The sequence below is a fragment of the Apiospora phragmitis genome, assembly GCF_038363925.1.
Source record: "Apiospora phragmitis strain CBS 135458 chromosome Unknown utg000010l:1.0-9815664.0:1.0-9183399.0, whole genome shotgun sequence".
NCBI classification, from domain to species: domain Eukaryota; kingdom Fungi; phylum Ascomycota; class Sordariomycetes; order Amphisphaeriales; family Apiosporaceae; genus Apiospora; species Apiospora phragmitis.
In genome coordinates this window covers 6,702,631-6,725,513 of record NW_027117409.1, presented here as the reverse complement: position 1 = coordinate 6,725,513, position 22,883 = coordinate 6,702,631, and the positions used below count along the sequence as shown (strand labels likewise).

At 54.1% G+C, this 22,883-nt stretch overlaps 9 protein-coding genes across 9 annotated transcripts; 2 read left to right on the top strand and 7 right to left on the bottom strand.

The window, feature by feature from the left end:
- Positions 1 to 203: 203 nt before the first annotated feature.
- Positions 204 to 879, top strand: PG994_011808 (uncharacterized protein; the record flags this gene model as incomplete). Its single annotated transcript, XM_066863217.1, has 2 exons — positions 204 to 341; positions 445 to 879. The coding sequence occupies 2 exons, from the start codon at positions 204 to 206 to the stop codon at positions 877 to 879; spliced, it is 573 nt and encodes a 190-aa protein (XP_066712327.1).
- A 920-nt stretch (positions 880 to 1,799) lies between these two features.
- On the bottom strand, positions 1,800 to 5,923 carry PG994_011807 (N-acetyltransferase B complex non catalytic subunit; the record flags this gene model as incomplete). Its single annotated transcript, XM_066863216.1, has 9 exons — positions 1,800 to 2,636; positions 2,697 to 2,815; positions 2,866 to 3,709; positions 3,771 to 4,065; positions 4,119 to 4,627; positions 4,684 to 4,773; positions 4,835 to 4,915; positions 4,970 to 5,257; positions 5,780 to 5,923. The coding sequence occupies 9 exons, from the start codon at positions 5,921 to 5,923 to the stop codon at positions 1,800 to 1,802; spliced, it is 3,207 nt and encodes a 1,068-aa protein (XP_066712326.1).
- Positions 5,924 to 6,667: 744 nt separating this feature from the next.
- PG994_011806 (Cytochrome c oxidase-assembly factor cox-23- mitochondrial) lies at positions 6,668 to 7,181 on the bottom strand (the record flags this gene model as incomplete). Its single annotated transcript, XM_066863215.1, has 3 exons — positions 6,668 to 6,709; positions 6,778 to 7,003; positions 7,081 to 7,181. 3 exons carry the CDS (start codon positions 7,179 to 7,181, stop codon positions 6,668 to 6,670), a joined length of 369 nt encoding a protein of 122 aa, XP_066712325.1.
- Positions 7,182 to 7,983: 802 nt separating this feature from the next.
- Positions 7,984 to 9,149, bottom strand: PG994_011805 (uncharacterized protein; the record flags this gene model as incomplete). The annotated part of the gene is made up of 3 exons (XM_066863214.1): positions 7,984 to 8,271; positions 8,565 to 8,772; positions 8,842 to 9,149. The coding sequence occupies 3 exons, from the start codon at positions 9,147 to 9,149 to the stop codon at positions 7,984 to 7,986; spliced, it is 804 nt and encodes a 267-aa protein (XP_066712324.1).
- A 1,843-nt stretch (positions 9,150 to 10,992) lies between these two features.
- On the bottom strand, positions 10,993 to 13,019 carry PG994_011804 (uncharacterized protein; the record flags this gene model as incomplete). Its single annotated transcript, XM_066863213.1, has 3 exons — positions 10,993 to 11,107; positions 11,204 to 11,520; positions 11,691 to 13,019. 3 exons carry the CDS (start codon positions 13,017 to 13,019, stop codon positions 10,993 to 10,995), a joined length of 1,761 nt encoding a protein of 586 aa, XP_066712323.1.
- A 726-nt stretch (positions 13,020 to 13,745) lies between these two features.
- Positions 13,746 to 15,478, bottom strand: PG994_011803 (MFS general substrate transporter; the record flags this gene model as incomplete). Its single annotated transcript, XM_066863212.1, has 5 exons — positions 13,746 to 14,215; positions 14,274 to 14,283; positions 14,413 to 15,012; positions 15,121 to 15,357; positions 15,413 to 15,478. The coding sequence occupies 5 exons, from the start codon at positions 15,476 to 15,478 to the stop codon at positions 13,746 to 13,748; spliced, it is 1,383 nt and encodes a 460-aa protein (XP_066712322.1).
- Positions 15,479 to 17,358: 1,880 nt separating this feature from the next.
- Positions 17,359 to 17,926, top strand: PG994_011802 (uncharacterized protein; the record flags this gene model as incomplete). The annotated part of the gene is made up of 2 exons (XM_066863211.1): positions 17,359 to 17,504; positions 17,590 to 17,926. 2 exons carry the CDS (start codon positions 17,359 to 17,361, stop codon positions 17,924 to 17,926), a joined length of 483 nt encoding a protein of 160 aa, XP_066712321.1.
- Positions 17,927 to 18,575: 649 nt separating this feature from the next.
- On the bottom strand, positions 18,576 to 19,610 carry PG994_011801 (uncharacterized protein; the record flags this gene model as incomplete). The annotated part of the gene is made up of 1 exon (XM_066863210.1): positions 18,576 to 19,610. The coding sequence occupies one exon, from the start codon at positions 19,608 to 19,610 to the stop codon at positions 18,576 to 18,578; it is 1,035 nt and encodes a 344-aa protein (XP_066712320.1).
- Positions 19,611 to 20,916: 1,306 nt separating this feature from the next.
- PG994_011800 (S-adenosyl-L-methionine-dependent methyltransferase) lies at positions 20,917 to 22,212 on the bottom strand (the record flags this gene model as incomplete). The annotated part of the gene is made up of 1 exon (XM_066863209.1): positions 20,917 to 22,212. The coding sequence occupies one exon, from the start codon at positions 22,210 to 22,212 to the stop codon at positions 20,917 to 20,919; it is 1,296 nt and encodes a 431-aa protein (XP_066712319.1).
- Between the last annotated feature and the right edge of the window lie 671 nt (positions 22,213 to 22,883).

Below are 22,883 nucleotides of genomic sequence, written 5' to 3'. Positions count from 1 at the left end.
CGCCATACACGGACATCCACGTACACACATACATCCCCTCCTGCATCATCTATATACCCAATATAGAATGCGCTGATCGATGAACCACAACCCTTCCCATCATCAACCATCTTCACTCCGGACGGAGACAAATGCGCCCCACGATCACTCACGACGATAGCTAAAAGTCCGCGCGACCCGAGAACAACCGGAGCACCGCAACCATGGCACTCATATCCGCCAAGACGATCCTGACCTCGCTGTCACTCTTCCACATCACCCTGGCCTACTTTTTCTTCACGAACCCGGAAACCATCGCAGAACAAGCGTTGGTCTATCTGCTGGGTGAAGCCATGGGCGTGGTAAGCTTTCCCTCTCCCTCCTCTCCCGCCAGCTCAGCCTATCCCCTTCTTTCTCTCTAAGCGAACAAGTCTGCTAACCTAGCCCTGTTCTCCCTCCATATAGCCCATGACGACCAAGTTCAGCTCGCCGACCCCCGTGACCTCCCTGCTCGCCATGATCCTGCTCCTTGTGGGCCTGTCCGACATCCTGTCGCTGTCGTTGCCCGAGGAGATCTGGCTGGTGCACCACTGGGGCGCGCAGGCGCCGCTGCGCTTCCTCTTCTTCGCCGTGGTGCTGGCGACGACGTGGTTCACGACGCCCACGATGCCCCGCCGCGCCGGCGCGGGCGGCAAGATCATGTCGCGGCCCATCGCCGTGCCCGGCACCGGCAGCGGCGGCGGCTGGGACGGCCTGCGCAACCGCGTCGTTTTCACCCTCGCCTTCATGGAGATGCTCAGCTGGTTCTGGGTCTGGGTCACCCTGCGCGAGGAGGCCCGCGCCCTTCAGGTCAAGAAGCAGCGGAGGCGCAACAGCTCCGGGGGCGACCGCCACATGTGAGAGGAGAAGAAGGAGAGAGACGAGAACACAACACGATAGAAGAAAAGAAAAGCAGAAAACTTGAAGTCGCGGGTGATCAAGAAGGGATGTGGGCTTCGTAAGACCTAGATCTGTAGCTAGAATTGAACATCATTTGCGCCCCGTACAAATTAAAGACCCGAGGATTGAAGTTCATGATTCTGACCTGGGGACGTATCGAGAAGAGAGAAAGCGTTCCTCCCGCCCCTTTTCGATAGAGGGATAGCATCTTAGCTGAGCATTCTTCATAAGGTACTAGGCGTGGCTGAACTTTATTCCTGGCTTAGAACTCATATGAGCATAGGAGCAGATGGGAAAGCGCGGGTGATCTGCTGCTCAGTATGGCAGATGCACGCTGCCCCTTTCTGTAGGGGTAAAATGATAACATCTCTGATTTGGTCCGACTACGATCACGGTGCACTGGTCTTACATTCAGTCCATCATCTCATATTACATGGCTTTCTTCGCCATGGATGAGCTATCTATTTTTCTCTCTCTTCTTTTTTTCTGGTTGCTTTCTGCCTTGTTCTTGGGCATCGAGTCCAGGCAAATGTAAACTCATCCTGGAGATGAGATAGGTCCGGGCTACCGTAAGCATGTAAAAGACATCCTTGCTGTCATCTTGAGAAGTTTGCAAAAGACCTAGACGAGCTGGAGATACCTCTTAAGAGACCCAATGTCTTGTCATTCCGTTCCCCTGTTTGTAGCGAGTCAAGACCACCATGATTCGAACGCGACGGTTTGTCAACCGTTACGCTTTTCGAATCCCTTATAATCTCTTGATATCCCTTAGAACCCTCGACCATTTGAGAGCGAGCGCCGCAACAGACATTTCGGCCAGTCCACCTTTGAGCAAGTAGCAGGGCGACAGCAAGAGCTAATGCGGTCATCGCGTTGGGAGTTTATTCGATGAGCTTGACTTTGCTCCAACCCCGGGCGGCGTCTCCCCACGAATGCACGATCAGGTCGATCGCCATCGTGAAGTTGCGCTTCGGGCCGATGGCCTTGTACAGCAGCATGTCGATATCGCTATTCTCATACGTCTCCTCGGGGTCGTCAGACACGCCGCGAGTGCCATTGGCCAGGTCACCGAATGCCCACTCGGCGATCCGATCGGCCCAGCCAGCCGGATTGACCGTCATCGAGAGTCTCTCGATACACTCCTTCAGGTGGTGGTTGACAGCCAAGGAGACTGTTCTTAGGATCTTCAGGTGTTCGATCATCCACTGAGGCATTGGGCTCTTAGCATCCGCGCCCCGTGTGCGCTCGAGGTAGCGGACCACATGAACAGTCACCAGTGCAGACTCGCGCAGCATTCCATTAGCGTGCAGCGCAGAGATGTCATAAAATACATCGCCTTTGGCGGCGTCTGCTTCCGTCGTCGTCTTTCTGCGAACCATGAGTCGTGCCAGCTGATTGATAAGTTCGGAGCGGATCATCTCGACAAGTTGGTCAGGCATACCGCCCTTTGGCTTCGTCAAAGATAAGACAACGTAGAAACCCAATGCTTGGACGTGGCAGTAGTATTCGTATTCTGGGAGAGTCAGCTTGTCCCGAACATCCATCCGTTGCATGATCATGTTCATCGACGTCATCATATCCCGGCAGGCCGGGACTACAATGTTACGGTCACGATCCTTAGCCAGAGCTGCATTGACGGGCTTGTACTCTTTCGGCTCCTTGTATGCGATGAGACTCAGGAAACGCTCCGAAAGGAGCGACAGGTGTGCTCGGTCCTCCTATTTGCCAGGTTAGTTGTAAAGAGCAGCAAGGCTTGGTCTCGGGCTCGGGAAACATACCGATAGACCAGGACCGATACTAAGAAAGTCTTGAATAGGACGATCCGGGTTTGCCTCAATGTTAGGGAAAGGGCCATAATCTGTAGTATCATACAGACGCATGCCCGGCTTGATGTGTTCTAAATGACTATTAGTGGGTGCTTTTCGTGGATGGAAGAGTTTCACTTACGAGAAAGTCGGTTCTGCCAGGTCTCCTGCATAACCTCGCCATCAACCGATCTGATGCCTCTGTAATGGTCGACTAGGGCCATCACCAAAGTACAGCTCTGCTTGTGTTTCGTCTTAGTGCTGAGATTGCCCAAAACACTCGCATAGTTGCCGTGGTCGAAAGACAAACGCAGGCTATTGGGGATATTCTTGTCGATCGCACTTCTGTAGTAATGTAAGTACTGCGACGTAGGCGTGTTACCGTGGACATGGCTTTGCCAGAGCCCAGGGGCCATGGTACCAAGACGATCCGCGAAAAGGGGTCCCAGGCAGTTGAGAGTCACGTTTTTGACTTCAAGGGTGTCCCAGATCGATTTGGCATGCGATGCCGCTCCAATAAGGATATACAGCTTGACCAGTAAAACAGAGAGATCCTGCCTCTTAACAGACTGCGAATGGTGCTGCGCATCCATCCAGAGGATCGCCTGCATTACGCGCTTGCGATCGGCCCACGCCAAGGGAGAACTGTCATTGCGCCCCCAAAGGCCATCAAGTCCAGCGAGCTTCAACAAGCACACTGACCCAATGATCGTCAAGTCGGTATAAGGGCTGGCACCTTCGATCTTTAGCTGCTCCAGGAGGGCTTCATGCTTGAAGCCCGCTTTCCAAGTCCAAATGCATGCCTTCGCGATCTCCTTCAAGCAAGCCTCGCATCTTTCAGGAACAGAGTCGGAGTTACAGATCCCACAAGTAGCCCCGCGGTTGGTAGAAGAAGGTTTGTAGCACTTCGAGAATGTGGTGAAGAAGTATCGCAATCGAAGACGGAATGTCAGTAACATGATATTTTGGAACTGCGATTCCTCGGACTGTATTGGTCAGCTTTGAGTCGTTCCCGAGTAGATGTTTCAACGTAGACGGCAGACTTACTTGGGAGCCATTAGTGCCCAAACGTTCAAGCAGAGCCTTGGCCTCGCTGATAGAAAGCAAACCGAAGAAGCGCCTGAGATTATCAAAGCAGCTCATGTCACGGTAATGCGAGCGAATGTAAGCCATAATTCCATCAATACGGGCTCCTGAGGCAAGCGACTCGTCCGACTCTGACTCGAGGGGCGTCTCGAACATGATTATCAGTCTTGCCATGTCCAGTTGGGTGCGGTAGATGGCATGCTGCGGGCCAAAGTTGGTTATCATCGTGAAGTACTCCTCCACCTCCTTCAGTGCCCTTCGATGAGTTTAGTATCATTCTTGGGGAAAGAAAACAATAGTGTTACTCACTTTTTGGCATTCGGTTGCTTGCTTGCAGCAACGATGAAGCTTTCCCACGTTTTCCAGTCCTTAACAACGGAACGTGTGGCGATAGACTCAGCAGCCAGTTTGGTCTTATGAAGCTCTTGGGGTGACTTGATGCTCAGGCGGCCCATAGCCGCCATCAGCTCTGCTGCTTTCTGTTCGAGCGACTTCTCTTCTGTTGGTTGCGCTTCCCGTTTGGCCTTTTCTTTGGCCTCGTGTTCTTCCACAAGCCAAAATGCAACACCATTCTCGAAGATCTCCTTGCAGATGGCATAGAACTCATCCCAGGCGCCCAGTCTCATCAATTGATCCATCATTGTGGAGCAAACGGTCTCGAATCCATCTTTGAGAGCACTAGGAGCATTGTACTTGGGATCTGCAAGGCACTTGACTAGGTCCTGTCCTTTTGTCTCCTTTATGGTCATCTCGAGCCAGAGCATCATCTCATCTTGGGTTGCAATAGCGCGAGGGGGCAAAGGCTCAGAGCTCGAGTCCTATGTTATGGGGTATTAGCACATAAACCACTTTCCAAATTTGATCCTTCAAGTACCTGATGGCGGGAAGCCTTGGCTTTCTCGATCTGCCGCAAAGCCAAAGTACGGAACATTGGCTTCTTAGCATCGTTGTCATCAAGCGAAGTCTATACCCAAGGTAAGTAAGAAAACCACATGAGTGAATGATTTGTTGATTCGAATTCTTACTGCATAGATATAAGTGGTAATGATGTTGCGGAAGTGGAAGCGTCGGTCAGCTGGGAAGTTCTTGTCCATGACGGCAGCAATCTGTCAGGGGAGTTAGTCGAAAGGGGTAAAAGGCCATGATAGTCGGAATCGTACCTGTTGAGCATGCTCCCAATCAGAGTTAGCAACACAAGAAAAGAAGCTCGTCTTCGCGATCTCCTTTAGCTTCGGGTTTGCCTTGACCACGTTGACGCGCATCGCACCGATGTACTTGGGATACTGATCATTGGTCATCCCGGTGCTGACGAGCGCCCAGTCATACAGATCTACGGTTGTAGGGTCTTTGACAACCGTCTTTTCATTGATGATCTTGTCAACAGCCTGCCAGACAGCTTGTCGGTCAATGGGAGTGTCAAGCTGTGATCGAGCAGCAAGTTCAAGGGCCTATATCCAGTCAGCAGCTTATTACCAACATTGATGATTTTCTCCCCCCTTGAATGAGACGGATTTTGGGAGTGACAATAATCATCGAAGATACATCGGGCAGTCCCATGCGCAGCAGGTGACCACTCATATGTTCCGCGTCATGATCTGAAGATCATCGCCCTTGACGCGAGTCTTTGGGTGAAAGGCCGTCTCATGGGGCTCGCCTAGCAAGCAAATCATAACATCTAGCAGTGAATTGAACAATACAACAACCCCGGAATGAATTGGGTTCTGGTATATGATGGAGGGGGGGGGGGGAAGTATGTGGTAGTGTGCTGGAGTTGTGCGGCGACTATGTGGCTTTCCAGCCCAAGTCTATGTAGAGACTCGGCGACTAACACAGAGTCCTCTTGAGCACTGCAAAGCCACCGAAACTCGCACACATATCTCACCAGAGTCAACCAGCCAACACATGGTTCCCAGTTTGTTTTCAATGGTGTTGGAAGATAAAATGAAAACCAAAAGACAGATGCAGCTTACCTCGAAGTAGGGATCCTTGGTGGCCTTGGACTTTGACTTGGCCATGTTGATGATAATAGCCCACAGTCCATCTTGCCAAGCACGTTGGATCTGCAGGCCGCAGTCATCACGAAGCGATGGCCGGTGGGCCTGGTAGCTGTTCATCGTGGGCGGTGTTGCGAAATATTAGACGCCGCCCGGTGTGGTGATGGAGTTGTTTGGTGAGACGGGGTTCGACAACAATCTCGGTGGGGGATCATGGCAGGTGGAAAATTCGAAACGGGTCGAGTCACACACAGATTAGATAAACCAGCTCACGAGGCGGCCGAAGCTTGAAATTCTCGGCGATTCTACTCATCAATGCATCGCGAGTCTCTACAGTGTCTCATTGTTCTAGAGTCTTGAATACTCCGTACCTATCGCATGTTTACAGCTGAGCGGCCTTGGTCGTGCCCCTCGACCATTTGGTGGGGTTATTCTCTTTCTGCCACCGTTGGAAACCCCCCTGCAGGGTGGTGAACTATAAACGTTGTACTCTGTACAGGTAGCCCATATATTGTGCACTTCCAAACTTCTAAGCCAGCCACACTTGGTAGGCGGTGACAATGTCCACAGCTGGACACAGGCTCAACACAGGCCTGTTCTTGGAGGCAGGTACGACTTAAATTATACCTACTTATATACATCAAATGTGTTCATTGATAAATTGGATTCGAAGTCAAAGCAGTGTTAGGTAAACGCGTTTGTCGTGCGCTCTCGTGATTCATTAGTTCTTCAATGTACAATATTCTACAACCGGCCACGAGGCAGTAGTCAGGGCTGTTTTCAGTGACTCTAGGTCGCTTTCGTCATGATAGGATTTCAGCAGCCCGCCCACCGCATGTTGTGGTCCGTCTAACAGCATGGTGGCTACCAGAGGATACCGGCGTTTTCTTTCCTTCGCCTCTCGGTCTTGGAGTTTGTCAGCCAAGTGATACTCTAAAGAAGGAGGATACCATTTATCATGATCTCGTACTCACCCAATCCTTCTTGCAGTTTCGGTATGCCCTGTCCCACGCCGTTAGTCCCTGATTTGTATATGTTATGGCTGAGGGCCAAGGAAGAGAGTATTGCGCTGCAACCCGTAGCTCCCGAAACTCACTCGAAATAGTCTGAACACATCTTTCGGTCGCCCCCGTTTCGGTTAAGGCATCGTATGCTTCGTTGGGCAGCTTCTTGGCAGGGATCGAAGTATTCGCTTCTGGACTTGCTGTGGCGGCGAAACAGGATTAGAGAGGCCTCAGAGGTGGGAGGGTACGGTAATGCGAAAATTGGAGGCTCACTTCTGGAATTTGTTCTTGTTCTCCTTGTTCCAAGGGCCCTTGCCGTCCTTGCCTTCCTGGCTGACCTTGGTATCCTTCACGGGTTCGCCTTGAGTTGACATCTTGACCGTTGCGATGCGCGACAAGATTATTGACGTGTTGATTGACTTGATGGGGAGTTGTTACGAATCGTGCGTGCTCTAGGCGGTTCGCGCTTAATCCCTGCTGTCCCGGGCATGCTAGGTGCAAGTAAGTATCATCGGCTGGTCGCAACATTAATGTGCCGACCGAGGCTCATTTAGTGGACTGGACTTACACGCCCGCCTAAGAAGAAACCTCGGAGTATTGGCGCAGTTCCCGTCCTGGATACAAGTCGGCATTCATCATTCATCCATGTTACTTATGGGAGGCTGATGATTGACGTCCGGCAATTCTCAATTCATGAATCGCATAGAGATGTCCAATACTGCTCAATTGTTGGCATGCCGCGAGCGCCAGAAGACTCCTCCGAATTACGAAGGCAATGGCATCTGCCATCGCATTCAGTTTACATTCATTCACCGGTAATACCCGTGTCTCCCAGCTCTCCTGCAAGGGTCGTTCAATGTTGAAGCCGAGCATACTGATGCCATATAATATACACACGTATTTATAGAGCATGATCCGAACATTGCATACTCACAATATTGCTGCCTAGTGGAAAAGTCGTCGAGGAATAAGATCCTTCTTTATCACATTTCCCATCTACAAGGAGTTGGTACGCATCCTATCAACGTCATCGCGATGCATGTCGTCTGACAAGCATAGTAATAATCATATCTGACAGCACACGTTGGACCTGGTCTCCCAACGGGTCGGTACAATCCCACGCTTGGAAGTTGGAATAGGATCTGACAACGGTGAACGTTGCGAGCAAGCACCCAGCTATGTCACCGTAAGCATGCATGACTGTTGCAAGTTGAGTTGCCACTGCACAGCTATTGTAGAATCTTGGGGGCGGGTGGCCGAGGTGGTGGTGTGGGCGATCCTTTGGCCCTCTGGTTCTGGGCCCTTGGCTACATGCCGTCCTGCAGGCCAGTTCTCGGCATGAACTCTATCCTGCTCGTTGTTGTTGTTGTTGTTCAGCTCCATGGGCCGCATTTTGGGATCTGACGCAACAAGAACGGCTGGATTGCAGCACGACTCGAGCACAACACGGATCAATCTCCCGGGCTCGTCAGTCTGGGTAGTGCATCATATTCAACAAGACTGATAGAACGACATCGGTTGTTTGACGTTTGTATATATTATCTCTGTGAAAGTATTTCGAGTATGTACATGAATTTTGGGTATCAGATCAGATGTATCGACCATTGTATATGAATCTTTTCCATCTCTAAAGCTCATGGGTTTCCTTCTCATTGCCGCACACCAAAAACCCAATTGGGCGCAGGCTGGCTGGATCCCAAATGCGACTTCAACCAGCAACGTGTGTTCCCCTGGTATACCCCCCATCCGGCACCTACGCAAGCGTCGTTTGCCGCACATGCATTCAGGCAATCTTCGAAAGTGGCCGTCTGGAAATCGTCCATGTCCTGTGTCCCGCGCCCGCTGTTGTAGTCGAGGTTACAAGCGACCCGGAAGCGCTTCTTGTTGTTGCCCTGGGAATCATAGAACGATCCATTGTTCGCCGGACATACTACAGACGTGACGACCGTCGGCGACGGTGTAGCGCTGTTCAGAGGATGTATGTTAGTATTTGAGTCAGGCTGCGGGGAGAAAATGTTTCTCGAGTGTCTTCACGAACCTTGAAGAGTCGTCGCTGCTGCCATGCTGTGTCCCCAGCCAACGCCCAAGCCGACGGCCACTCCGATGACGAATATGGCGATAAGGGGTCCGACGATGAGCCAGAACTTTTTCCTGCGTATCCCCATGATCGTCGGCTCGCGCGCTGCCCTCTCCGACGGCGATGTGCCAACCGTCCCGTTCCAATCCGACATGGCTCCCGGGTGGCTAGACTGAGGTGGTGGTTGTTGGTATGGCGAGTATGGAGATTGGTCATAGCCTTCGTGGACTGGCGATGCGGCCTGGTACTGCTGATGATACTGCATCGAGTTTGGTGACGGCTGATCCCATGGTTTCTGGTGACGTCGGCCACGACACGACTTGGGGCGCTTCCGGTTCGGGCACCACTTCAAGTCCCGGCTGAAGCTCCGGCTTCACCTCCAAGCCAGGTTGATCATCGTGAATAAAGGCCATGTCACCTTTCCTTTTTGCCGGGGTGCGCTCTCTGAGTGGGCGGCTGTTCGAAGGAACGAATGAGTTCTTGGGTATAGTATGCTTTCCGTGCCCTGCCAAGCGAGAAAAAGATGGTGAAGGAGTGTGCGTATGAAAGGAGAAGGGGAAAGTAGAAAGGTGCCTAAAGACTTAGCAAGACTTCGTTCGTTTTTCTCCATCCCGACTACTCTTACTAGTCGCCCGCAGCCCTCAAGCCCTGTACGTCCTATCTCATTTACAGACAGTGGCATGTCTCCGGCTCAGCTCGTTATGGGGCCGTGGGGGCTTGTAGAGCGCTGATTCGATTCTTCTTTGCAACAGAAGCCACAAAAAGCATATGACCCCTGCAAGTGCTTACCATTGCTCGAGACTGAGACCCATCCAGGCGTACACACCCATTGGCTGGGTATTGTCATCGAGGTGCATATTATTGCATTGCTCCCCTGCTGTTTGCAGTCTGCTGCCTATGTAAACGATTGCGAACGAGTACGGAGTATGCGCACCCCAGATCCGTCTGGTCTCTGCACGGAATTTGCAGCGCAGATGTCTTGGGGGCCGAGCTGCAGCCTGCAGATGCAGAGAAGAGACCATAACGATTTGTCAGGCCAGACCATTTCTAGTTCCTTGCATTACAAGAAAGGAACTGATTCGTCTTCCGAAATGTCAGCCTTCATAGTAAGCGCATTCCCCCATGTTTCCTATATAAATGGGTAATGTAACCTAAGTAGGTTTTCTGGTTCAGGGCCCCAGCAAAGATCGATCGGCACCACAGCCCGTGGGAATGGCACAGCAGTTCCCAGTACAGCTCTGGTTCGAGCGGACGTCACATCGGGTGGGCGCAGTGACTATTTATATCGCAATCATCCCATCCATGACATGGCCCACCCAACAGCCAGTTGCACTACATAAGAGGTGAATATACATCTTTACACCTATGACGCTCGCCACTCGCCATCTTCCTGAGCGACGAAAGGCCCGAAATGTTAGCAGTGGCCTGGGTTAGGGCGTTTCGTCGGTAGTGGGCAGCTCACCCGGTGTCCTGGCCAATTCCCCAAGGGCCTACCGTACTTCACACGCCACCACTAACTCTACAAGATGCCACTATGCCGGCCCTGACTAGGATTGGCTAGCAGCACCCTTAGGGGAAGGAATCGATTTCCATAGCCAGACGCCAGCCTCGAATTGTTTTACCTGTTCGCCGACCTTGAACTGTTCTAGTGCCCGAAGCTTTCCCGGTTGTTTCTGGGTGATGGCCTTACGGAGTACCGCCTGTAGACTTGCGTTCCCGCACAAACTCAAAGTTTTCGGGTAGCTGTGGCCATTGCGCCGTTCCTTTTCGAATGCGCTTTCTCCTGGCTATCACCCATGAGGTGTGTGTATCGCTGCTCCATACTCTATGTATTCCACGGATCAGAAAGTCCCCTGACCGAACGAGGGCCGTTTGGCTGTAGTACATACTCCGTAAAGTATAAGTATGTAAGCAATTCATCCTTGCAGTCTCTTTCGGGACACCGCGGAAACCGATTAGTGTCAATTGAGCTTTGAACACATGCGCCAAGTTACAAGATTCGGGGTCTTACGAGACAATGGGTCTATTATATCCAGAATATTACCGAAATTCTCCCACTTCGAACATCGAGCCAGCTTATACCTCCCATGTTTCACGAATTATTCACTTCAGAGGACGGCTGAAAGCGCCATTGACCCAAGTGCTCCCGCGGTGGCCCAGGAGTACCCGACAGACTTGGCAGCCACGCTTTTCGGGACTTCAGGACCGGTGGAGGCGTGACCCCTATTTTCGAGTAATCAGTACTCAGGATCCAGATCATATATCGTCGTTTTCATTTCATCATCGTGCAACGGAATTGAATATAGACAAGTGACTTACTCGCAGCGCCAACTCTCCGCGGCATTGACCTCGCCCTCCCCGTCCCAGCGCGCCGTCGCCGGGTACGGACACAGCGGCCGCTGCCTCCGCACGGGCGTCGACGCGTTGGCGGAGGCGTCCCACGTCGTGGCGACGACGGCGTCGACGGCGGTGCCGTTCTCAACCCAGCCCATGAGCGCGAGCAGGACGTCGTGCCTTGCGTCGCGGTAGCCCGGCACCGACCAGCTGTCGTTGCCGAGCGTGCCGGCCTGGAAGGGCGCCGCGAAGTTCCACGGCGCGTCCACCGCCGTGCCCCCGCAGTGGCCCATGCCGGGCACCTACCGACTCTCGGCGTTAGTATTACTCTCTTTGGAATAAACGGGATGTCTCAGGAGGGGATTAAGGTAACTCGTCGGAATAAACGGCGAGCCTATATCCCCCCTGAGACATTGGGATAACGAGGGATAACGACTGGAATAGGAAGGAATAGACCCCGAAAGTCGCTTACCGTGAAGTACCGGAAGAACTGCTGCGTCGCCGTCGCGTTCCCGCCGCCCGTCGCCGCCACGACCCGCTCCCAGTACAGGTCCGACCCCTTGGCCGGCAACAGCCCGTCGGCGAGGCCGTGGTACATGATCATCTTGCCGCCGCGGTCGCGGAAGGGCGCGAGGTCGTAGTCGTCGGCCGTCGCGCGGCCCGGGTCCGTCCGCGCCGCGTACGCGGGCGCGCTGTCGTTGTAGTCCTGCCACTGCCAGCCCGGGTCGTCGTACAGGAAGTAGCGCGCGTAGTTGAGCCCGTACAGGCTCGTCATGTTCTGGCCCAGGACCAGGGCCCACTGGTCCTCGCACCCGGGCGACAGGCCCGGGTACAGCAGCGCGCCGTCGGCGGCGCGGTAGTCGCCGTAGGCCTTCGCGGTCGTCGCGATTTGCGCCGCCGTCAGGCACGCCGACTGGTTGACGCCCGGCCGGTTGCACGCCATGACGGTGTAGTCCGGCGTGCAGGCGTCGGGCGCGCTGATGATGCCGTCCTCGACGCCGTCGAGGCGGTCGCACTGCCGGACCACCTCTTTGGCCATGGCGGGGAACAGGCTCGCGTTGATGTGGTTGGGCGCCGTGAGGGGCAGGTTGTAAGTGCCCACCTTGGAAACCCACGTGTTGAGGTGGCTTGTGTACCAGGCTGCCGACCCGACGAGCACGCCGTCGAAGCTTTCCGGGGAGATCTGGACCTCTTTCAGACCCTGGCGTCCGCCCGTGGAGCAGCCGCTGTAGTAAGAGTAGTCGATTTTCTTCTTGTAGTACGCCTCGACGACTTTCTTCCCAATTTCGACGGATCCGTGGATGGAACGCCAGCCCCAGTCCGTCTTCGTCTCGGGATTGTTCAGCGCCCACGATATGTCGCCCGAGGTGGAGTTGTGGCCTGTGTCCGTCGAGATTGCGGCAAATCCGTACTTGACTCCGGCTCCCATATCCAGCCAGTTGATGCCGCCGCCAAACCCGCCATTGCCGTAGGTGAGGATCCTGTTATTCCAGTCTACTGGCAGAAAGAGGCCGAAGCGATAGGCCGAAGCGGACGAAAACTTGACAAATATGGTCACGGCACACAGGTCTGGTAGGTTGGTGGGCTGGATGGGGTAATTGAGATTGCGCAGTCCTTCGCCATATGTGTTACCGCTCTCGACGAAAACCACCTTCTCTACCGAGACATTGGGCGGGAGTACATTCACAAAGCTATGGTCGTTGCAGGCCGGCGGCACATCACGACGCCCGACGGCCGTCACAAGGATCGGCACGAGAGCGACCCAAAGGAGAAGTCTCGTCGCCCAGGCTTTCCTTGACATTATGTGATGATGGTGTCGTCAAATGGGCGATCAATAAGGATAATATCGAGATGTTTAAACTGTAGTACCTACGAACGAGCACTCCAAGAATAAGGGGTGGGTCGTTCCCAAGCTCTCGGGAACGTAACCGGATCACATATTACTAACTCGTGGCAATGCTTTGACTCTTTGTAGTAGGATCTAGATACATCGTCGGGTTCATGCATAGTCATAGTCGGCCCAGAAGTCGGCCGATACGAACAGGAAGGTTACACAGAATTGCAACCAGCTGTCAGGTTTTGCAGATTTGCCGTTGACTTTGCCGTACTCGGATAGACGGGCTGCATTTGGCCGGGCAGCCGGGTAAACAAGGGTCGAGTATTACTTTTGGAACCAAGGCTCGCGGTATGCCGATTCCCCTTGCTTCCCCGCAGGAAACCCAGGAATAGGACCCAATGCAGGGTCCGTTACCCCAGATCGCAGGAGATGGATTTGAATCTAGTCTTGGTCTTCACACAGGGGGTGACAGCCACATCTCGGGCTACATGGGACGTAATACGGTGGTCTAGGGATGGGCGAGTGGTATTGCAAATTAAGTATTTGGATGCTCTCCCGTCCAGGATTACTCGTTTCTATGTGCCCAGGGTTCGACGCCATCTTGGTTACAGACCGGCTTCTTTAGAACAAGCGCTTGAGAGTCACACTGTTGCCTACGGCTACGGACGCTTCCACCCGCCGGGGGTGCACTTAGAGCTTGTACAGTCTAACCGCATCACCCTCAATCGCCGCTCTCTGGATGCGCTTGTTCTTACGCTGGTAGAAAATGACCAGTCCAACGGCCCCGATCGCCACCACAAACAGCATAGCACAGTTCACGCCGTGCCCAGTGGGGTAGCCTTTCTCGGCTTCATCTGCCTTATAGATCCAGACTCCGGGTATCTGGCCCAATCCGGCGCCAATACTTACGTTAATAGCGATGGCGAGCCCCGTCGAGGCCGTGGTCCATATGTTGGACGAGAGCCATCCCAGCATCGGCGGGACGCATGCAAAAGCCCCAGCAGAGCCAATAATGAGGGTGGCATAACGGCCGCCGTAGTTATCGGGAGGTAGCACGGCGGATACTAGGAAAGCGATAGCGCCAACGAAAGCAGCGCCTGCGCAGTGGTAACCACGGCGGTTAAAGTGGTCAGCGGACCAAGAGACGAGGATCTGTGCGACTGTATCCCCTTCTGTTAGTTTCGCATCAGAAAGGAGTCTTCGACGGATTATGTTTACCATAAGCTGCCTGTACAAATCGGTTAGCACCTCAACATATCATCGCTAGACTACGATTTGGCACTTACTACATAAGGCGGCACAGACATGAGCTGAGCCTCGAGATCTTTAAACCCCAGTCCTGTGTGATCGATGGCACGAACAGCGACAAGGAACTGAAAGGCAGGGAGACGGCAAAGTAGATGGCGTAGTGCCCGTACAGCCGCCAGTCCATGATGGTGGCCTTGGCGTCCTCCCACGTGACGCCCTTGCCCTCGCCCTTGCTGCCCTCGAGGTACAGCCGCTGGACGGCGAGGTCCTTCTCGGCCTCGGAGAGCCAGCTGGCGCGCTCCGGGAAGTCGGGCAGGAAGAAGAAGACGGCGACGGCGGAGAGGCACGAGGGGATGCCCTCGAGCCAGAAGAGCCAGCGCCAGGCGGCGTGGCCGGCGACGCCGTTCATGTGGCCGATGCCGTAGGCGATGGCGCCGCCAAAGGCGCCGGCCAGCGTCGCGCTCGCCAGGATGAAGGCCACGCGCACGCTGCGCTCGTCGCTCTTGTACCAGAAGGTCAGGTAGTACACCAGGCCCGGGAACAGGCCGGCCTCGGCGGCGCCCAGCAGGAACCGCACCACCGTCACCTCAGCGTACGTCTTGGTGCCGCCCAGGCCGATGGTGATGACGCCCCAGACGAGCATAATGATAGCCAGCCAGCGTGACGGGCGGAGCTTCTTGAGCATGATGTTGGATGGCACCTCGAAAAGCTAACGCAGAAGAAGGTCGGCTGTTAGAAATAATCGTTGACTCTTTACGGGGATGGGCTCTGTCTCTTCCACCCTTATCCTTATATATGCAATCTGGCGAGAACTTACGAAGTATCCAATGAGGAATATCATCAGGGCCACGTTGAACTGATAATTGGTCATGCCATTTTGGGTCTGCATATCATCGTGGCTTGTGTTGTTCAGGATCTTGGCGTTGCCAATGTTGGACCTGTCGAGGTAACAGAGGAAGTAGATGCCGGCCGAGAGCGGGATGATGCGCTTGTCCTGCCTCCAGAGTAGTTTGCGCTCAGCAGCGTCGGAGGCCAGAATAGTGCTGACGGCGGTCTGGTTGAGGATCAGTCTACCTCCAGCTCCCTAGCTGCCCACGTCTTTTACTTACATGTTTAGGATGATCCCCCTCGACATGAGTCCCAGTAGCTTCAAACTTCTCCCCACTGTCTGACATTGTGTCTTCTTCTGCCAGGCGTTCTGTGTTAGGTGGAAGGGAAACGATTGCTTGACAAAGAAGGACCAAGCGCAAAAGTCTAGAGAAGCTGGGGGCGGCAGGAAGAGACTATGCAGCCTTCAAATAGTCTTCGCGATGTTGATGTAAGCTTTTAGTCGCTACGCAACACAAGCTGCATGCCTTATCAAAACATGCCCTGATCCCCCAGACTCTCCATTTGGTGAGGGCGCGGGGAATACTCCTGGTCAAAAGTCTGGGGAAACAGCACATTGACCGCCAATCCGGTAGGAGGTAGGAGTTGTTGCATCTGGTCCCGTGGGCTTACAACTTTGGTGTCACCTTCCCGACGGAAACGTTATGCAAAGCGAACTCGGTGTGGGCGCGGCTTGAAGCTGTCAAATCAAGAACCCCTGAGTTCGCACCATAACCCAATCAGCGACAGGAAAACAGCCCGGAGCCTGAGGGCCTCCTGCACGAACTGCGGGGAAGCGGCATCAGCCCAGTCCTAGGGAGATGTTTTTGATGATGAGCCATTTCTAGCGAATGCAAGGGTGAACACTGAAGGGTGCTTACCTCGGGAGGCCGCGGCGAATGTCGGTTAATGGGAGGAGTTCTGTCGGTAGTTGCTTTTTGATAAGAAACGTGTATCGGCTGTGTCAGCCCGGTCAGGCGGCTTCAACAGCAACATCTGGTCGATGGAAGAACAAGAACAACGAAGAATTCTTTTCTTCCTGCGTATTATGAGCCGGGATTGCTGCAACTCTCTGCCTGCCTCCTGCAGCTGAACGTTCCGCCCTGCAGCCAACAAAAACCAACCCCCGATTGCGGTGCTAATCTGCAGGAACTAAAGAAGCCATTTCTTGTCAATCAAAACAAACAGTCTACATTATCAATCATATATAACTAACTGCCTTATGGTTTTGGCCTGAAGTCTAAACTTTGGGTTTGCCATTCCGTGACGTCTGATTGGTTCTTGGAGTAGCATGCCTGATCTTCCCGTTTCTGCCCGGTATCGATTCGGATGGCAATTGCGGTCAACCTCCGATCTCCTTGAATCTAAGCGTGGCTGTGTCCACAAGTGCATTCCGACAATGCAGTTGGCGCTATAGCCGCAGGATTACTCATTTGAGAGCTTGGGCTCCCTAATAAGGGAGAGCAGGGGACTGGGGCGACGTACCCCTTTGACGATACGAAGTCGTCCTAAAGGAGAGCCAACAAGATGACACGAGGATTCCGAGATTCTGCGCACGTACGAGATCACATTCGCCAATGAGGTGGGCATCTCATGATTTCTCGCCCTAATCAGGGAGACGGCCGACTCTGACGGATAAGGCGGAGCTGAAGGTCAGCTGCCTGCCGGGATGCCGTGAAACTCCAAGGGAAGGGTCCCGATTGGCCCCAGATGCTCGGGACTAGAAAACTAGAAAATCGATACATGTTCGTGCCTGCCAACCCGATGTCCATGCTGGCACGGCTGGGATGCACTATGTCAGCAGCCACCGCCTTCGCTCTCACTTGATACATATCCCAGCCGGGGCAGTCGAGGCCGCGTCAAGGCTTCCCTCCTTACATGGGACCGCGCCACCACCACAGGGACCGCAAGGACCAGAACGGAATGAACGATCATCAGTCATACGACGTTTCCTTTTGCCAAGGGAAATCACGAAGAACGCCGTGTATAAAAAAACGTTCAGCCTTCTCTCGAAACGGAAGCCTGAAGCTCAACTCTATTGCTAGTTCTTCCATCACTGTGATCGATTCATTTCTTCCAAACGTCTCCAGCAAAAGCCTTGTTCGAAACACTGCAAACCACTTGCATCTTTCCCACTAGTACTCGGAAACTCAAATTGTATACTGACAATTTCCAACTATCCAACAAGATGAAGGTCCCCGCAGCCATAATCGCTGTTCTCAGCACCAGCATCTCCTTCTCGGCCGCCGCACCACACCCACGGGCCGCCATCCCACCCGAGCTGGCCATCGCAGGGTTTGCTGCTTCCACCGAGTCTGCGAGACCGGCCGCACAGTAAGAAAGCCTTTTCCACTTTCCCACCGCATCCAACCCCATCGTCCCCCTCTTTTCACTAATGAAATTCCACTAATGATAATAGATTCACCTTCACCGTGAGCATCCCCGGCGAAGACGCCACCACCACCAGCTGCTCGTTCCACGGCCGCGCCGCCGAAGGCGGCCTCTTGCCCGACGTCGCCTGGCGGGCCTGCGACGACGCGGCCTTCCAGTGGCAGTTCCGGCACGAGCCCTCGCGGCCGGGCGCCAGCGGGCCCTACCTGCTCGTCGTGACGTACCAGGTCGACGCCCAGACGGGCCAGCGGGTCGGCGGGTTCAAGGAGTGGCAGGCGAGCGCGTTCCCGACCGAGGAGTCTACCGACGGGACTAGCCAGGCCTACCAGGGCGATTCGGACTTTTCCATCACCAATCTCTCGTAGAGTCAAGGGGGGGGGGGGCGAGGGAGTTGGCTGGCCATGGAAGGATGTAAACTGGGGGGCATGTGAGGCCAGTCGTCGGCGAAGCGGGCGCTGACTTGTGCTTTCTCAGTTTATGGCTAGGGTGAATATTTCTATAGGTGTTGAAAGTGAGGTGCAATTATCCAATATTTATACCAGTTGCTCTATCCTTACTCTACAGTGGCCCCTATTCCAAGCCCATTTGCTTCTTCAACTCCTTTATACGCGGAGACTCCAGCTCGCTGGGGCGTCTCGCTACCACTTTCTTGTCCTGGGGCTTGTACCTCAGCGGGCTGCGCTTTCGGTTATCCGAAAAGGATGAGAACGCCGAGACTGTGCGCCTGTGACTTCCGCCGCCTCCTCCTTCGCCGTCGTGGGGCCTCAGTACCAAGGGCCTCAGGTATAACTCTTTCCTAGCTATGGCCTTGGCCTGCTCCTGTACCAAATCGAGATAGGGGTCGAAACCCGTCGACTTATTGGTGGTACCTTCCGGGTGCTTTTCTTCTACTTCTTCTTCATTACCACCCTCTGTTGCTACTTCTGCATCCTGCGCTGCCCTTATCCGTTTCTCCTCTTTCTTCTTTCTTGGCACGCTCCAGGGCTTCCGCCCTCTCTCGAGAGCCCTCTGTCTCTACTCTTCGATCTGTTTGGCGCGGCGTGCCTCCGACGCCTCTGTCATGGCGGCTACCTTGAGTGCCTGCGCCTTCCTGCTATTTTCCCGCAGGTCCAGGTGAGCCTTGAGAAGCTCCAGAGGTGCCTTGCCGTAGTCGCATTTGGGCATGTTTCCCAGGAGCAGCTCCTTCCACTCCCGATGCGACGGCGAGTTGTACCCGATGCAGAGACCGAGATGCTCGGCCCAGACGGGCAGGTACGCGGCGCGGCTCCAGCCCACGATGGCGGTCACTTCCCCGTCTTCCACGAAGATGTGGTCCAGGTCCAAGTACCCGTGCGTCAGGGTGAAGGGCTTCGGCTCCGGCAACTGCTGGAGGGCCTCATCTACCTTCTTATGTTCCATTTTGTCTGTCCCGACTGCCATCAGCTCCTCTCGTAGCCTCTGCTTGTACTCTGCGGCGGTGTCGAACCTCATGGGGCGACTGTCGTCCAAACCGCCTCCCGGGATGTGCGCGGACTTAATGATGGTCCCCCCATCGATCCCCTCCATGCCCGGCGACCGCAGCGCCCGCCACCGCGCAACGCATCGCCCAACCTGCCGCGCATAGCGCTCGCGCTCCTCCCGCTTGAGCCCGTCCCACTCTTCAGCCAATGTGCGGCCGCGGGCGCGCTCCATGATAGTGATAGCGACCGGGCCTTCTCTCCACGCCGCGACGACCTCGGGGACGGGCACCCCTCTCACGCCGGCCGTCTCGGCCCTCCGCCGCAGCAGGCGCGCGGCCTCGGCCTCGGCCGGGAGGCGCGCCGGGTGCAGGGCCCAGTCCTGGCGCTCGCGGACGACGTAGCACCGGCCGAGCGACCAGGCGTAGTTCTCGACATCGCAGTACTGCAGCGTGAGGCTGCTGCTGAAGCCGAGGCCGGGCTCCAGCACCGTGTCGGCGAGGTCCGGCGGGCTGGCGTGGCACACGACGCAGGGGTCGTGGTCCGGCCCGAAGGCGCGGCTCGTGTTCGACGCGCGTCCGGCCGGCTGCAGACGCAGTGGCTTGTTGGGCATTGGTGATGGCTGCGGGCCCGCTCCTGGATGTCGAGGGCCTTCGTATTGGGATTGGCGCGGCCCGTGGCTGGGGAGTCTGGACGAATATCCCCTATTGAGTCTCGGTAATTAGCAATCGTCTTACTCTACAATAAGCCGAATCTTCAACCTTCCCCGAGGCACACTGGTGGGATCCGGTTCCGAAAGTCACTTACCAAATATCGAGTAGTACAGAATGCCATTATCCTCTCCTTGCCCGTTTGAGTATCTATCCCGGCTCTCTTGAAAATTGCTACCCGGAGTACTCGGGATTCTGAACTTGAAAGTCGGAGAACTCGCCCTTCCAGGGAAGTTGCTTATAGGTGACTGTCGATCAAGTCTTTTCTCCCGATTCTCTTTCCTCTGATCGTTCGACCTTTCTCGCCATTCCTCTATGTCAAGGCTTTGGGAAAGAGGATCCGAAGACCTTTGGACACCCGGCCAAGCGATGGTAGGCTCAACATGCTTAGCTATATCATCCAGCGACTTTCATATTGGTGGCAACACTATATCACTGTCCGTGTCATTCAATTCGTGATTGGGGTCCGAATAATGTGAACCGTCGGGATTCGTAAGTTCCATCTCGGACGTCCCAGAGTTGGCGAGGCAAACCTGAAAACATATTTAAGACCAATTACACCGAACAAGCGTAAAATGCAACAGCGTTCAAGGCCATTCAAACATTACGAGCAGATTGGGCCGGCCCGCATTATTGTGGCAGAAGTTAACAAAGATGCTGTCTGCAAACGGCGACCTCAGCCGATGGATCAGCACCAAATCATACAAGACAAAGCAGACAAGCCAACGTAGAGGATTGAGGATTTGATTCTTGACGACCTACGGAGGCCCCTTCCAGGTTACTTGGAAGATGGGATGGCTGTAAATGCATAGTGTCAACCTTGGGAGACATCTACAGACGTGATATATCCCCAATCCCTCCAAAGCAGTGCAACAACGTCGCTCACGATGCAGACCAACCGTATGAGCAGGGGAGTTTTGGTAAAAGCCTATCTGGTAGAAGTCATTGGCTTTTGCCACAGTCCAATTGTCGCCAGTAGCGTGACTGCATGACAAGCATCGTGAAAGTGCGGCGTAGTTAGCATGAGATATTATAATAATTGATCCAGACGCCGAGCTGCTGTATGATGCGAAAGAAGAAAGAAAGAGGAAGATGAGTCCCGCGTAAGGAGTCTTCCCCCCAAGCATTAAAATTAGACCAAGTCCACAACACACAGGACCTGACATTCCGAGAGAGCCTAGTGTAAATGGCTTGGGCGTCTTTGCCATTCTATGGCTTCTCCGCCACGATGCGGTATGTAGTCGTCGATAGGCGCATTCTGTCCATCTTCACGAAAGCTTGACCGTCGAGACAGAGTCGGTTGATGAGTGTCTTGAAGTGGTACGGCACCAGGTGGACCTTCACACCGGCCAGAATCGCTTGCCGCATGGCTCGGAAGTAGATATCCACCTTGTCGATCAGTGGAGCTTGGAGGTCGTCAATGCTGGGATTATCGGAGCGCGAGACGCTAAACCCGGCATTTCGTAGGGCTGCTTCGAAGCTGGTAGGGGTTGGGGTGCCGACAGCGCCAATCAACGGCTTCACCCGGCGCATGAGCTCGGCATGCTCGGCGTTCTGAGGGTCGTATGCCGGCAAGCTGACCCAGTCACAGAGGACGAACTTGGCACCTGGCTTCAGTATTCTGAAAATTTCCTTGAAGAGTGCTCGCGGGTCTTTGCACAGGCTCAAGGCTTGAATCTCGTAGAATGCATCGAATGATGCGTCGGCAAAGGGCAGAGGAAGATCGTTCTGATCATGCTCCACGAATTCGTTACTCAGCCCGAGTTCCTGATTGAAGCTGGTGGCTTGTGCGATCTGGTTGGGGTCAATGTTTAACCCCGTCACTTGGGCTCCAGTGTACTTGGCCATATGTGCCGCAACACGACCACGGCCACATCCCAGGTCCAAAACTCGGTTGCCTGCCTTCAGACCCAACTCTCTGGCAACGGACTCCTCAAAGAGCAGTTGATTGTCCAACACGGATGCTTGCTTGTCCATTTGCGGTGGAATGTACATCTTCTCTACATCGCCAAGGGGCGCACCTGATGTGCTGTTAGTAACTTGAGTCCCGCCTGACGCACTGAAACCTTGCGTCCAACGCAACAGGCAGCCCGCAATGAGCGCCAAGTAGAGGGGACTCACAGATGATTCATGATGCCATAGTAGGATTTGAGACAGTCGCCTACGCGTTGTTGGTAATCTGGGCCCAGGGCATCGATCATTTCTTTTCTCATTTTCCCAGTCTAGGTTATAAATGACATAAGAGTCCATGAATTCCTCGACCTCCTTGGGCGTCAAGTTCCAGAGGTGCTTGAAAGAAGCGCGAAACGTCTTCCATCGTTTCGTCGATGCCGAACGATCTACAGAAGCGGACTTCTTGTTTGACGGTGCAGGGCCAAGGGCAGGTGCTAACGCATCGACCTTTTCGTTACTGGTGTTGCTTGATCTGGGACTCTCGCTGCTGGATTTGGTGGCGACATCTAGAGGAGGCAACTGCTGTGGTCGCGTAGATGTGACAGCGGCCATGTTACCTGGTGCTGGAGGTCGAAAGGGGAGGAGAGAGATGGTGTGTGCAAGCGGGAAAGTAATGGGAGCGAGAGACTGGGTGGTATGCGTGGTGATTGGTGATGCAGTGTTACCTAGAACAGAGAAGGACAAGAGGATGTGCAGGAAAACTAGGTTTTACATTCAACATTGCCCGATCGTCCGAAGGAAATCCAAACAAGGGAAGGCCCGGTCACGGAAGTGTGTAAGTGCAGGTTATGTCATATAACTTGATCGCCCTAAGGCAAGGCCTGTTATGGATTGTCCTGGATTTCTTCGTGACTCGGATGTTGCGGGACCGCTGCTTACGAATGGAGGGCGTAGTGTCCGAAAAATGATATGATGGGCACAGAAGACACTCGAGCTCTTTATAAATACGCCCCAACGTCATGCACAGCACATATAATTACAAAGAACACACAGCAAGCCCAAGGGGGGTGGGAAACTTTTTGTATTCTACCCGGCAGGACCGGGGGAAACGCAGGGTAAAGTACATGTCTGGGAGTGTTAGATCAATTTGATGGAATGGAATCACAGGGACGACCGGTGACTCCCGTCGGTTTGCAGTTTCCTGTCTTCTACCGTGGAGCATTGGTGACTAATAGAAGCAATATGAAAGCTCGGTATTGAAACGAAGCATCATGCGGTCAGTT